At 42.2% G+C, this 15515-nt stretch overlaps 3 protein-coding genes across 3 annotated transcripts; 1 reads left to right on the top strand and 2 right to left on the bottom strand.

The window, feature by feature from the left end:
* Window positions 1-6836: 6836 nt before the first annotated feature.
* On the top strand, window positions 6837-8828 carry TRV_07068 (pyridine nucleotide-disulfide oxidoreductase family protein; the record flags this gene model as incomplete). Its single annotated transcript, XM_003018890.1, has 5 exons — window positions 6837-7149; window positions 7232-7570; window positions 7642-7919; window positions 7974-8667; window positions 8755-8828. The coding sequence occupies 5 exons, from the start codon at window positions 6837-6839 to the stop codon at window positions 8826-8828; spliced, it is 1698 nt and encodes a 565-aa protein (XP_003018936.1).
* Window positions 8829-9676: 848 nt separating this feature from the next.
* TRV_07067 (uncharacterized protein) lies at window positions 9677-10629 on the bottom strand (the record flags this gene model as incomplete). The annotated part of the gene is made up of 3 exons (XM_003018889.1): window positions 9677-9684; window positions 9731-10441; window positions 10503-10629. The coding sequence occupies 3 exons, from the start codon at window positions 10627-10629 to the stop codon at window positions 9677-9679; spliced, it is 846 nt and encodes a 281-aa protein (XP_003018935.1).
* Window positions 10630-13029: 2400 nt separating this feature from the next.
* On the bottom strand, window positions 13030-14131 carry TRV_07066 (acetyltransferase, GNAT family; the record flags this gene model as incomplete). Its single annotated transcript, XM_003018888.1, has 2 exons — window positions 13030-13896; window positions 14018-14131. The coding sequence occupies 2 exons, from the start codon at window positions 14129-14131 to the stop codon at window positions 13030-13032; spliced, it is 981 nt and encodes a 326-aa protein (XP_003018934.1).
* Window positions 14132-15515: the final 1384 nt, after the last annotated feature.

Here is a 15515-nt window from a genome sequence, read left to right as displayed (position 1 = left end):
GATTAGCTACTTAAAAACTTATAAGATAATACTATAGACTTATTTAGTAATATTTTAATTCTATTAGGAGATAACTTCACTCAAATATTACCTATTATATAGTATAGTAATAAGACTATAATAATATCTATAAGTATCCAGTATTTTTTTATATAGCTATTACTAAAAATATTATAGCTATATTAGAATATATACTTATAGATTAATATAAACTCCTAATTATTTATAATTTAGCTTATATATTTATTTTATAATATTTCTCCATATAATATTATTAATATTCTACTATATATTAGATATAAATATATAATTAAGGACCTTTATAGCTATATATTCTTATTTAATTACCTTTTATCTACTATAAATAATAATATTTTTATTACTTAATAAATTTTTTTTATTAGGTTATTTTTATAGTCTATAATAATAAACTACAAGCTATCAATAAAATAATATTTAAATATTTTCTAGATTCTACTTATACTTATTTAACCATAAATTTAGTTATTATAGACTTCTAAAATACCTCCAATATTAAAAAATTTATATATAAGTATTTATATTTTATTAAGATACCAAATATACCTTCTTCTAATTTATAGTTAAAAATTAGTATATTTATTATACTTCTTTATAATTTATAGCCTAAAGAAGAGCTCTATAATAATATTAGATTAATTATTACTTAGCTATACTAATATTTAATTAAGATAATTATTATTAGTAGCTTATATAATAAATATTACTACTTTATCTCTTATATTAATTTATAGTTATTAGTAGGCAAGCTACTATTTATATTAAATTATAGATAATTTTTAGTTACTTCTTATTTTATAATAATTATTAATAAATTATAAAGTTAATTTTTTAACTATATTAGTATTAATCTATATTCTCTAGTATTTATATATAGCTAATTATATATTACTCTTTTATATATAATAAATATTTGAAATTTTGTAATTCTATTAGTATAGATATCCAATAATATTATTTTGAATATTATATATTTAGAGGTTTTTATAGAAATTAGTATTAGTAAATAGAAGAATATAATATTATTATATTTATTATTCCATTTTATAAATAGGCTAAGCCCTTATAGTTAGTAGTTATAGTTATAGAGATATATCTATATTTTTAAATCTATTTTATTATTCTTAAGCTCTATATCTACTATAGCTATAGCCTCTCTCTCTTCCTTACTTGTAGTCTCCTCGAAGCCCTCGAAGTCTACATCTGCGGCAAAAACTTCTACAATCTCACTAGCTGCAAATAAAGTGGTGGAGTGACCAACTTATATAGGTGCGTGGCCACCAGAATAAGATTTGTGTAGACCTTTATAATGATTTTATAAATACCTTGGGTAATATAGCTAATAATACTATATAGTTTAACTACTATATTATTTTATCTTCGTTCTATATAGGCGGCGCTTAATATATATATTAATTATTCTAAAACTTAATAATAATTATAATTTATTTTAATAAATTTATACTATTTATTATATTTATAACTAATCTATTTTAGAAAAAAGTTAGCTATAAATTATATTTTAGCTAAATTATTATAAATTATCTAAATATTATTATTTATATATTTTATATAAAGATAAAAGTATTACTATAAAAAATTAAGATTAGTAAAATTTTTAGTATCTACTATATTTATATTTGAATTATAGAATATTAGAAATATAAACTTCTATATATATATTTATTAATTTAATTTATAAACTATAAATATTTTATAAATTCTACTTATATTAATTAATATATTTCTACTAAAATACCTAAGGAGCCTAAATAATCATGGAATAGTATTAAAATATTCTTACTCTATAGTCTATATAATATTTATAACTTATAAAATATATATATAAAATATACAAATAATATTAGTAACTTATAATATTTAAAGTAATTTCTAAAGGAGTTCTATAATAAAATTATAGTTAAATATAATAATTACCCCTAATATAAATATTAAGCTAACTACCTTATAAATTTTATTAAAATTATAAATAGCTTATATATGATAATTAATAATTACTAAATTATCTTTTATAATTCATATTTAATCTAGTATTATTAAATCTATATTAATATTAAGGTTTATTTTATAATTAAAACTATTAAATATTTAAATAAATATATTTATAAAGGGCCGAATAGAATATATTTATAAATATAAAAAATAAATAATTAAATTAAGTTATATATATAAGCTTACTATATTAGCTCCATAGAGGCTATTTAGTAAATATTAGAATTTTTATACTACTAGAAATATCTACTAATAAAACCTTTTCTTATTTATCTACTAAATAAATAATTTATATATTTTAAAAATAGTATAATATTATAATAGATATATAGCTATATAGAGATTTAGTAGTTTAAACTAATAATTTTCTTTATTTATAATATTATTAATTCTTCTAATAACCTATATTTTTATTTAAAATATCTAATCTACTTTATATAGAAGACCTAAATATAAATATAGTAATTATATTAAAAAAATATAATAATTAGCTATATTTACTACTATAATCTAAATTAAGAAGAATAATTCTTTTTATATATATTATTTACTTATATTTTAGACTTAATAAGCTTTAAAGACTTATACTACTATAAAAATATTCTATATTTAATATTTTAAGCTATCTATTTTACTTATAGTTTATTTAAAAATAATAAAGAATAATTTAAAATATTTAATTTTATAATTATTTTTATTTCTAGAAGTTTATTATATTCCCTTTTTATAGTTATATTACTAAACTATAATATTAGTAATCTTTTAGAGCTTTAGTTAAAATATAGCTAGTACTTCTATAATAACTTATATTACTATTTATAGTAGAATATAGAGGGTAGCTATATTTATTTTAAAGTTATAGATAATATCGTCCTTAATTATAGCCTATTTCTAATAGAGAATATATTAACTAAGGGTAGTAAATATCTTTCGGACTTTAATCTACCTACTTATACTATACGTTAGCCAACTATTTATAACTCTGCTAACGTTTTATCTATAGCCAATCTATTTGACGCTATTCAATATGATAACGAGACCAATGACGCTTACAGCCAGTTTAATGAGGGCCAGCGGTCCCGGGCATCTGGAGCACTCAAACACCATTCTCCGGTCTTGACCAGGAATACTCGAGCTAACTTTCGGCGTAGAGTTACCCAGCTGTCTAAGATAAATGGGCTGTCAACATGTCTCACGCCCACTATCAGCACGCTGTGGGCTTCGCCGCTGGAAAACAGTGCTCGGGCCTAAGTCCGCCATCTTGGGGTCTTCAAACAAATAATAATAGCTTGAATTACGTCACAGGCGAGGTTACTCTTGATATACTCAATATGTCAGGTGCTGAAGTACAGATGAGATGGACTTTGTTTTGAGCCTGGAGTCAGCTTGAAGACAGGGGGATCCAGCTTGTCCCGCCGAAACCCGCAGACTGGTGATGAGAACTATCACCCAGAGAGAAAAAAAGTACATATGTCACGCCCCTTGGATCATCAGCCATGTTGAGGTGGCGCAGAGTGCATTGCTAACTTGTTAAGCAGAAAGAAAGGCCGTGAAGGTACTCCGTACCTATGAAAGACTTCTCAGATCAAGCGCCACAAGCACGACCAGGACCAATTTATCTCGAACAGTATGGTCTCTTGATTTTTGAAAATTTTCGGTCATCCCTGGACTCAACGCCTGTTCTTTGCCACGGATCCTAGACGCATCTATAATTGGGCATGGATGTACATACCATAGTGGGCGCCTTTACGGAGTATGTCGATACCTATTTATATGGGCTTGACCAAGACATGTTAATCATCTCAGCTTTGGATCTGCAAACTGCATATCAAGAATAGCTGACCGGATGAGATACCGAAAACTTCCGTCCCGTCCATTTCTCGATCTGTATATGCAACACAGCACAGCTCGAACAAGGCCAGACCTCATAGCGAATCAGCAGAAAAAAAAAACCGGGGGACTATATGGGACTTCTTTCCATCGAAAAAGTGAAAGCAGAGCAACAAGTATCAGCTCCAAACTCGGCTGTAAGATTCTTCAACGGCTGACTGCCTCAGAAAGTCTTACATACGGAAGAGACACTCAACCACCCCCCCCCTCCCCCTCACCCATGTGTTGTTATCCCACCCCAACCGCTGGTCACCATTCACAATTTGTCATTTACTGATAACATATACCCTGCTCGGTAGTATGGATAATAAGACAAACCCGCTGGGGAGGGGGGGATGCAAGACGAAAGCAAATATAGTAAACCAAAACGGGGCATCATTTTTCTATTGGAGCTCCGTTCATATCAGCTAATTGCGAGAGCCAATCTGACGTTTCTTTCATCATGAACCGAGCCATCACTGTTTGCTGTTTATACGGAGTACAGGCCGACCGTTCTTTGGGCCATACATATCCAGAATGCAACGATAGATCAGCCTGGCCTGATCTATCCTCCAGGGCGTGTTATTCCGGGCTGTTCTCTCACTGCCGCAATAATACTGAAGCTCTTGGTACACAAAATACAACTGCGAATAACCGCTTTATACCCCCGCCCTTTGAGCATTTATAGCGCATGAGGGATTTATATATATAAAGGGCAGTCAACGAGACTGTCGAAGAGAGAAAAGAAAGGCGTTGCTCGTAATGCATATAATTGCAGGCACGGCGCGACGGAACCGTGAATTATTACCCCTAGTGGTGATGAACATCACTTGCTCAGCCCATGGTTTTTGGTTCCTTCTGCATTTAAAAGGCCACATTTGATTAGCGATCAGCCGGGTCAAATCCGTTAACCCGCAACTAATCAATAAATAATCACCTGGTTATTTGGTCGCACTGGCACTGCTAATATTACAATATCAACCGTGATATTTACAAGATATAAAGGAGTTGACGATGACAAGGAAACGTGGGGCAGCCCGAGAGGGTCAGACATCGGCTTCAATCATCCGTCTTGTCCTAAGACAAACGAATATGAAAGCCAACTGATCTGATGGAGCGGAGTACTCCTATGCCGAACAATTTCCTTCTCTCATTCATCCATCCCCGCTTGCTTGCTTGCTTGCTTCCCGCAATCTCGCCACTTTCATTATTGATATGTAAATTCGTCTCTGGACAAACCAGGAGTTGTGTTCACATATGCATGAAGTGACGAATATTTCGACCTGGAAAAAGAAGCAAATGGGAGGGAAAGGATTCAAGAAGCAGAGTGATGTAAGACCGAACGGCGTCGTGGCACATGAGATCTTTGATGGGACTGGAAGTTGGGGGCGCTTGGTATCACGAACGGTCCAACAGACATAAAAGAAAAAAATCAAGGCAAAGCCTGACGTACGTTCCCTGGCAGAATCGGACTGCTTGAATGCTGGCTGCTGGACCAACTACTGTTCCCGCCTGCCATGGCTGCTGTCGTGTAAGCCAGCTATCCAACTCAACTGTTGGATGCCTTGCCTGGAGGTCGGTTAGATGTAAGTCATTGGTAAACGGTGTTTTTTACTTTTCCTTTGTGGGTAGATGTTAGATCAAAGGGAGGTAGAACCATGCAGGCATAACTAACTGTTAATCTCTCTGCTGTTATGCCGGAAATGCTGGCGAGGAGGAGCATGATTAACAGGCAATCAGCCGAGCTGCCTTCCAATCGATATAGGCTGGGGGTACTCCGTAGTAAAAACGGCCTGTCTGTAGAGACCCGTCCGCCAGGCTGTGACCTCATCGCACTTCTGCGAGCAAGGCAAGACGTCTTCACCGTCATCTTCGGGCTCTTTTGGGCAGGCTGAAGTGAACATCGGCCGCGGAAATGACATCAGAGCAGACTGGGGCCCCTGTGTGTACGGACTGACGGCAGTACATCGGGGACATTATTAGCATCTGTTTGAACATATCTAGTTCCCATCCGGCTTCTCCAGCAAGGATTGACATTGTCTTCCTTCTTCCATCGTCCTCTGCCCTCTTCTTCTCGCGGCCTTGGGTCAGAATGGGCTTGCTCAGGCTTCGGACCGAGCCCGCTCAACCGGTCAACCGGTCAACACTGGCTACTCTGGCTGCTCTGGCGGCTTATGGTCAAGTCTGACGCTGTCTCTCGAGCAGTAAAGAGGCCCCCATGGCGACAAAGGACGGCCGTATCGTCTGTCAGCACTGTCAATGGCCCTTTTTCCCGTCTCTCGACTGCCGTAGCTCGCTGAACAATCCGTCCTGTCCCTGCAGCAGCAGCTCCTCAACGAGTTTATCGTGCCGAAGCCGAGGTTCCCGCTCCGCCGCCGGCTCGACTGCCTCCCTTCCGCCCTCCGGCTGGCCTCTGTCCTCGCTATATCGTCAGAAGAAAGGCCGTACATAATATTATAATATCTCGTCGAAAAGCTGATAGAGAGCAACTGTCCGTCCTGTGGCTGAGCTGACTAAAGGCCGCCGTCTCTTATCTTGCTGTCTCTCCACCGAAACCGGCTAGAAAAGCAACATTTAGAGCCAAAAAAACGTGATTGAGACAAAAAAAAAAAATAATAACATCTGAAAAAGCTGCTTTGAGACCTTTTTTTCCTTTGACTCATCTTTGCGATCTTGTCTGCGGCTCGATGCTTGCTCTGCTCCGTCCTGGCATCTCGCAGTAACTGCATTGCTGCTCCTCTGTTGACGCAGCGGCAGCTCCATCGACGCTACAAAGCAAGTTAGTTATGGCTGCAAGAGCTCCAGCGCCGCTGCTCCGAGCAGGCTGGCATTTCCCATCGTCTCCAGCTTTGCGCCGCTCGCTATGCACTCTCACGCCGGCGACGAGACTGCAATTGCACCGTGGCGTGCCGCAGCTGACCAGGGCTGCGCAATCTAGCAAGCTGGTTGTTGGCGGTGGCTCTCGCAGAAGCTATGCGGACGCCGTCGTGTCTCCAGCTTCAACAACAGCAGCACCAGCACCAGCACCAGCAGCACCTCCACCGCCGCCTCCTCCTCCTCCTCCGGCACCCAAGCGCAAGAGGTTTAGATTCTTCAGATGGACGTACCGGTTGATAGTGCTCTCTGTCTTGGGAACGACTGGGTGGACGGCCTACAATGTATATCGACACCGGAATCCAGCGGAGCAGGTTTCACCAGATCCAGACAAGAAGACTCTTGTCATTCTAGGTACGTAGACAGACGCCTCTCTCGCTCGAGGTAGCCTGGTATCGTTAAAATCTTTACGGTCTGACTCAATTGCTCCGGATAGGAACCGGATGGGGCTCTGTGTCTCTCCTGAAGAAGCTGGACACTGAAAACTACAATGTCGTTGTCATCTCGCCGCGCAACTTCTTCTTGTTTACTCCCCTTTTGCCATCATGTACCACCGGATTGATAGAGCACCGTTCAATTATGGAGCCTGTCAGGAACATTCTCCGCCATAAGAAAGCTACCGTCAAATACTACGAAGCTAAGGCGACCAAGATCGACTACGAGAACCGAGTCGTGCATATCAGTGACGAGTCAGAGATCAAGGGCGATACCTCCAGTACACAGGTCCCATTCGACCTTCTGGTTGTAGGAGTTGGAGCCCAGAATGCCACTTTTGGTATGCCGTACTATTACACCAGGCCGATGCGTCCGCAGAAAGTCGTCAAGCTAACAGTTGCTGAATTATAGGTATTCCCGGTGTTCAGGAGCATTCCTGCTTCTTGAAAGAAGTTGGTGATGCCCAGAAGATTAGAACCCGCATTATGGACTGTGTTGAGACTGCCATATTCAAAGATCAGACTCAGGACGAGATCAAGCGGCTCCTCCACATGGTCGTCGTGGGTGGTGGTCCAACCGGAGTAGAGTTTGCTGGCGAATTGCAAGATTTCTTCAACGAGGATCTAAAGAAATGGATTCCGGACATCAAGGACAACTTCCAGGTCACCCTGGTTGAAGCTCTTCCAAATGTTAGTAATACACCTTACTTGATGCTCTCAAAATCGGCACTGACGCTTTCTTAGGTCCTCCCTACGTTCTCAAAACAGCTGATTGATTACACCGAGTCCACCTTCAAGGAAGAGGCCATCAAAATCCGGACTGGTACCATGGTTAAGAACGTTACCGACAAGTACATCGAGGCCCAGGTCACTAAACCAGACGGCTCCAAGGAGATTGAAAAGATTCCCTATGGCCTGCTGGTCTGGGCCACTGGTAATGCTGTACGGGATGTAGTCCGTGACCTCATGAACCAGATACCAGCTCAGAAAAAGTCTCGACGTGGTCTGGCAGTCAACGAATACCTCGTTGTGAACGGCACCGAAAACATCTGGGCCGTCGGTGACTGCGCAATCACCAACTATGCCCCAACCGCCCAAGTAGCCAGCCAGGAAGGAGCTTTCTTGGCCAGGCTATTCAACACCATGGCTAAGACAGATCAGATAGAAAAGGAGCTCAGCCATCTGTCTGTCGCCCAATCAGAGGCCAAGGACGACTCAGACCGTAACAAAATTTTAGACGAGATCAGAGCCCTCCAGCAGCAAATGAGACGAATAAAGCAGGTTGGGCCTTTCCAGTATTCTCACCAAGGAAGTCTGGCCTATATCGGCAAGGAGCGTGCTGTAGCCGACATCAGCTGGTTGAGCGGAAACATTGCCAGCGGTGGTACCCTGACGTATCTCTTCTGGCGAAGTGCCTACCTAAGCATGTGCTTTAGCAGTAAGTTTATACACTCATACCTTTCCTTACCGTCTACATATATTGCATATCAGGGGGCGAAATTGATCTAACATTCTCAATCTACAGCACGAAACCGTGTCCTTGTCGTCGTCGACTGGCTCAAAGCCAAACTCTTCGGCCGTGACGTCTCCAGAGAATAAATGCCGCCCTTCCATTCTTCCACCATCATAGATCTACTTTGTTCATTCCCATGACCCAAACCTGAAACCGCATCTCTTACCCACATCAAGCGTGTTATCCCGTGAATCCACCACAAAAGTATAGCCGAAGGCAAGTGCGTTTTGCTAATAATAGTAACTATGGGGACTAGCTCTCCTTTTCGCTTGTATGATATCATTCACTTGTCCCTTGACGGTCAAATCGCTATATATCCATAAAAAACTATGTTTTCTTATCTTCTTGTTTCCTTATCGTTTCGGTGGTGTTTGGGCTTTAATGTATGGGTGGCAGTGCAGGTGGAAGGATATATATATATCTGAAATATCTATTTTCATGACGTTTTAATACCGCTTATTCTCATGGACATGTCACGCACTTCAAACTACCCATTCCTACAGGGGGCTTTCTCGGGAACCGAAAGGAATATATATTGTCTCAAGGAGTTACAGAATGAACAAAAGAAAAGAGTGCATGTAGATTGTTGATGACGCATTGCAGACCCGTAGAACTCCCCTTGAGATGCCACCAGAATACCTCCAAAATCCCAAATGGAGACCCGTTTCGCCATTTCCCGCCTGAACAAAAAAAAAAAAAAAAGGCAAATTTGTACATGGAATACTGAAGATCTATACGGCCATGCAAGATCTAGTCGGGTATGTAAATATAGACAACGAATGGGGGATATAAAAGTCGCAAAAGAAGCAAATGGTATATGAATAAGTGTGAGCAAGGATAGCTGGAATGGTTTATCCCGTGTCAGAAGGCCGCTTAGTGGAAATGTCCACGGCAGCATTGATATGATAAGGGGAACTAGACAAATCGGTAGATTTTATCTAGCTATTGTTAAGGTGTGAGCGAGGGTGGCCTGCCGTAGCCGCCGTACCTGCTTCGATATCTCGAACGCTGTCACCGTAAGACTCTCGGTGGTTGAAGAAGGTCATGGAATTGTATGATGGTTCGATAGGGGTAACCTGCGTTGCCACGGACCATGGGTATTTTGATACCATGGGCTCTGGTTGTGTGGTAGGCGTATTACGGGAATTCCGGTCCAAGGTGGAAGCTGTTGACACCGGCCTATCTCCCACAGAGGGTCGGTCTAGATGGAATATAGATGATGAGTGTGTACTCGTCGCCCTCGGGAAGATCCTGGGCGGCTTGTCGATTTCTGTTATGGTTTCACGGAGCAGAAAATTGCCCCCGCTGCCATCTCGGTGATGCGTAGACAGCCCTTCCAGTTCGTTCTCTGCATCCGTAGAAGGGTTTCCCCTGATATGGAGCTTCGGAGGTCGACTTCCACCTATAGAATTATGCCAGAATTTCCGTATGCTTGACGATGACAGCATTCCTTGGGGATGGGTGTATGGCTTTCCAACGTATGGTTCTGGTATAGATGGCTTTGCAAAAGTTGATTCCGGGTTCCATTCTAAGCCACCCTTTGCGTTGGCAGTTGATTTTGATCCTTTTCCTGCCTGGCTTATTTCTGATTTCCCAGTCCTTGTTGAAGCTTGACGTCGTGTAAATGTTGAACGGTATCGGGACCTTCTGCTTCGCCATCTAACAAACCAGAATAGTGATATTCCAACAATGATAACAGCTTCATAGACTCGTTAGCTCTGCTTGTACTAATTGTTTATCGTCTATAAAATAAGTCTTACCTATTACTGTTGTGATTAAGATTGCAACATGAGGCGGCGGCTGGCCACCAGAAGAATCATCGTCTTGACTAGATTCGAAGGGAGCAATAGAGTCACCCGGTTCTTCGTCAACTCGTTCGAGGGCCATCTTCTCCAATCTTATATGTGGCATAACTTGGGGAATGCGGGTTGGGACCGAACGTATATGTTCGATATGCATATTTATATGGTATCTTGTCCTCCGTCGCTATACTTCTAGAAACCAAAAAGGAGACAAGAATCTCAAAGAATACAATCCAGCCTTTACTTCAGTCTAGACTAGAAGCTTAGGTCTGTTTCGATGATTTATTCCTGGCAGCACACCACCTTTGGGTAATTGGTATCCTTAGTTTTGGATAAATGTCGTTTCCGTCATTCGATTTTCGTTCCTCGAATTCGTAACCCAGCACAAGGGATCAATTAAGAGAAGATATTTTCGATGCCGCGCGTCGACCTTACTCCTCTGGTTTCTGAGGCATGTATGTATAATTTCAATCGAAAGGGGGGCTGTCTTTTCTCTGGCGCAGTCTGAAACAATGGCCCGGTCGTCCAAGCTCCCTTACACTTAGTACCAGAAACGTCGGAGTAAAAACGATAGGCCTCACGAATGAAATAGAGGGTGATGAGAAGGAGGGGTATCAAAGGCTGATAATAACTCAGGCAAGATATAGATCTTCACACCTCTTACCAGAGAAACTGAAGAACGGCCTCAGGACATATCTGGAAACACAGTAAGGTATATAAACGAATTACACTCCGAAAGGGAGCCCGCAAGCGAGGACAATTCGGCAATCGCCCCGACGAGTGAGGATTAGGGATGAGTACAATGCCTGCGAGAGATCGGTGGGGTGACAAGAGTCGTTCGAAGATCTCAAAAGACACAGCATGCCGTTTATGGAGTATACATGATCGAGATGATGATATATACGACGTATAGCAGCCGATGCGAATACCTAAGGGACTCCCGGTGCAGGGGGGGTAATAGGTTGGATATATGTGTAAACACACACATATAGGCTCATGACAAGCATCCTGCTGTCATGCATCTCAACTTCCGGGAAGGCCAACCTTAACCAACAACTGGGACACCATCCACACCACAGGAGGCAGAAAATTCTCTTCGGGGATCCATGCCCTAGGACCGCAGGGGGCGGGAAGGGGAGGGAGGCAGCAAATAGGATGCAAAAGAGAGAAAGAAGAGGACAACGATGACATCGTCAAAGGTGGTTGATAGTCGAGGAGCGTACCAGGTAAGGAAAATGGAAATGAGGAAAAAGCAAAAGCAGTTTATTTCCTCGAAACAGATTTTCGGATCCCCTTGTATCAGCGTGGTGGATTGCCGCCTGTAGCCATCAGCACCCTATTGGAAGAAGGCATTAAAAATAAGGCTTCCAGGCAATCTATTCTTGTCGACGGATGTAAGAGAAAATGAGGGTCTGCCAGGAGGATGGGAGAAGCGGTAAATGTCTAGGACCGCCAGATATCCATAAGAAAAATATTTATAGATGTAGTGATGTATAGATCTTCCGTCCACATGGACGGGCATCTCCAGGAGGATCAAGCGCAGGAGTCGGCCGTCCGCACCACTAAAACCGTACCACACGAACGGATGACACATTTGTTGACTTAGCATGGCGCCAGGGGAGATTCTATGACCTCAAATACTGCATATCATTGCTGGCTGCCCCCCACAGCCTCTTGGGGACCTGCTCGTGGCGAACAGCCATGAATCACGGGCGATTCTCGCGGCATCGAGGCCCGTTTTCCGGTGCTGGGAACGAGTCGGCGATGTTTCCCCCAAAGTTTGGAGCCCCCGAGGGATTGCCCCATCCGATCAAGGGTAAAACCAAGGCGAGAGCCGGTCTATCTGGGGCTTCCCTGCCGAGATAATGTCCGTAATAAATTGATGTCGCCCCTGGAACGGCGGTGCATTTGCACCCGAGGCCAATGTTTCATGTTCGTCAGGGGTTCGTGGCTTTCGCGGCCACACTGATAGGCGAACGTAAGCAAGGATCGGTACAACGATCTCAGATGATGTTGGGCCGATGGGCAGACATATGCCGGTCGATAGATTTGATAAAGTGTTCAAGTTCTGTTTGGGACGATATTCAGGCGTGTACAGATAATTATATACAAGGGGGTAACAGATGCACATACGGAGCATTTGGTCATAGTAGGTAGGCAGTTCCGCCCGTTGCTTGCATTATTTGGCTGATCTACTGCGTATATCTTTGTCGATAACTGGCTTCAATCCAACATCTCGGCCTGGTTCGCTCTCTTGAACGCTCATGTAAGGAAAAACAAGGGAAAGGGAGCCATTGGCAATTTGTCCCGCAACAAGAAAATTATGATGTGCTATCAAAACGAAAAACAAAGGGGAAAAGGGGGGATGGCTACTCAGCACTCCTCAGTTTCTCCTAGAATCTCCCAATCTCACTCGTTTAAATGCGTCTCTTCAGCTCTGGGATTTCGGCTCTCGGATCATGCAATACAACTAGACAATGGCCGGTCAGCAATTCACAGATAATCGAAGAAGAACCGTTTGATCAAGGGAGAGGGTTCTCACCTTGCAAGTCTCCCCGTTATCATCACAAACCATGTCCCTGATCAGCTTAAAGCCGAATCTTTCGTAGATCTGGATATTTGGGACCTGTTTTGAACTCTCCAGGTAGCATTTCATCCCCTCTTCGTCTGCCTGCTGGGTCACAATGTTGACGAGTTGTCTTCCGATACCCTTACCATGCACTTCTGGTCGAACGGCAACCACATTACAGAAGTAGTACCCTCTCTCATCTGTCCAGAGTTCATCCTGGACATTTGCCTGTGCCGCTTTCCAAATCCTGTATCGTTGTACACGCAGGCCCCCGCGACCCATAAAGCGGATGTTGGTCAGGAGTTGACGGAAGCTCAGGAGCCATGTTTGAAAATATGTAAACCAGCTATCCGGTTTCGATCGCGGCTGGGGTAATAGCCACATGGCAACGCCGACGACGCGAGCAGGGGATGAGGAGGACGATTTGTCTCGTAAAAGGCTCGTTCGTTCATGAGGCTCTTGAGGTCCCTTTTGGTCATCAGGCACGTCACTGGCCGACGGGACTTCTCTCGCTACGTAGAAAAGACCATTTTTGATTCCCCATAGGCATCGATTTGTTAGAGAAACATCATTTCTGTCTTTTGAAAACTGCAGCAGATATTTGTCGAAGAGCCACTCAGAAGCTCTCGCGGATGAAGAGGAGAGAGAACAGCCAAACCTCGCCCTCTCGCTGACTCCCCTCTCCGGTCCGCGAAACAATGTACTATGGTCAGCCTGGTCATTTCGTCTTGAGACATTCTTTTTCTCTTGCATATAGCTTTTCGAATATCGGGCTCTTTCTTTCTAAATACTTGGAGTTTATAACGAGGAGAGGATATGGCCTGGCGGTTATATGCATGTATAGCTACTTGGATATTTCCACAACCACACCCACATCTCTCGCAAGTTCGCAGACAGTACGTACCTTTGATACATCAAATACCCAGTTAAAATAGGGGTCATCAGCAAAGCCTGTCTGGACACATTCGATTGCGCCAGGGATGTCTTCTTTGGTCATACGTCTGATTTCCACTAACATTTTGACAGTACGGAGTATGGACTGCCTCGAAATATTATTTAGTTTAAAAAAGCCGATCGAAGAAGTCGGTTTGCCTTATATCAAGTCGGAAAAAATATGTGGACGTTGTGTACTGTGTGCGTACAGCGTTATTAAATGCTGGTGAGGGAAGCTGGAATGTGATAGTAGGGCTGTGGTGATAGGGATGATTAAACTGACGCCTAACACGGCTTCGAATATAAATACGAAAGGGCCAGGCAAAATCGCTGCGAAGCTTGCAAAAGCAAACATCGCCTATCCGTGTTGGCTGCCTTGGCCTTCTTTATAACCAAAGCAAACTAACGGTCTCCACTTGCTTGCTTATCATGCGGAAGGTTGGCGTTCCCTGTCATTATCATTGGCGAATGGTGCCTTTTTGGTTTGTGCAGTCTATCAACCGATAATACGATTATATCAATCCAGACTGCATGTTCCCCGCGGACATGAGATGTTGATATTGAGCGCCAAGTCTGTGCTCGGTGATACGTGGATGATTAGTTGGATATTTAGCTGGTTAACACCTTGCTTCCGACGATTTGAGGCGTCTTGGCGTGGCTGTTGATAGTCTGGAAGCGAGTTTGTGTTTCTCAACAGGTACAACAACCGTTTGATGAGTTTGGATCACTTGGCCCTCATATTGACATGGTGCGAGAGCGGCCGGTAGCTCACAGCTCGTCGGCCAATTTGTATTAGCCGTTCTCCCACGAGATCAGTTTGCCCTGGGAGCTGATGTTAATATCTGTACGGAGTAGCTATTCTGTATCCTAGGAAGAATAAAATGTACCTCTGCACCAGGGACTGTACCTCGAAAATAACCTCCCTGGTCTACTATTGGTTAGCACGCTGGGACTGACCTAACCTTCCCACCGCCTCACTGTTGCTTCCGTTTCGCTTTGAGATATTGGAAGGGTGTGTTGGCTCCCGCAGACGGTGGTCAGAAAGGGGTAGTTAACTTTGGGCACTAAATAGGGCGTGGAGAAGAAAACACAACGGCGAATAGGGTAGAGGAAGACCGTATCGTCCATGGCATGAGGTCCGAATGGAAAGTGGAATCCCATCCCCATCTAAATCCCCTAAAATTTGGCGCGCGCCCTTGACGTCACCTGATTCTAAGCGCTAGATCACGTGGTAAAACTATTACATAACCAAGTGAGCGCGAAATTGAGCTTAAAGTCGTGGAAACTATTGGCTGTCGGGTCGGCTCCAGTGGGGTCAGCCAGACCGGAAATCTATATCGTCAAATAGGCCTGAGAAGTCATATCTCCAGGAGCGCCCGTCACGCAGTCCACAGTTGTCATGCATACGAAGCCACTCCTTCTTTTCACTCTCCCCATGATGGCTATAGAAGGACTGGTGGCTTGGTAAA

The sequence above is a fragment of the Trichophyton verrucosum genome (genome assembly GCF_000151505.1).
Source record: "Trichophyton verrucosum HKI 0517 chromosome Unknown contig00872_1.f1.exp, whole genome shotgun sequence".
NCBI classification, from domain to species: Eukaryota; Fungi; Ascomycota; class Eurotiomycetes; order Onygenales; family Arthrodermataceae; genus Trichophyton; species Trichophyton verrucosum.
The sequence above is the reverse complement of the archived record's forward strand: the minus strand, read 5'-3'. Positions and strand labels throughout refer to the sequence as shown.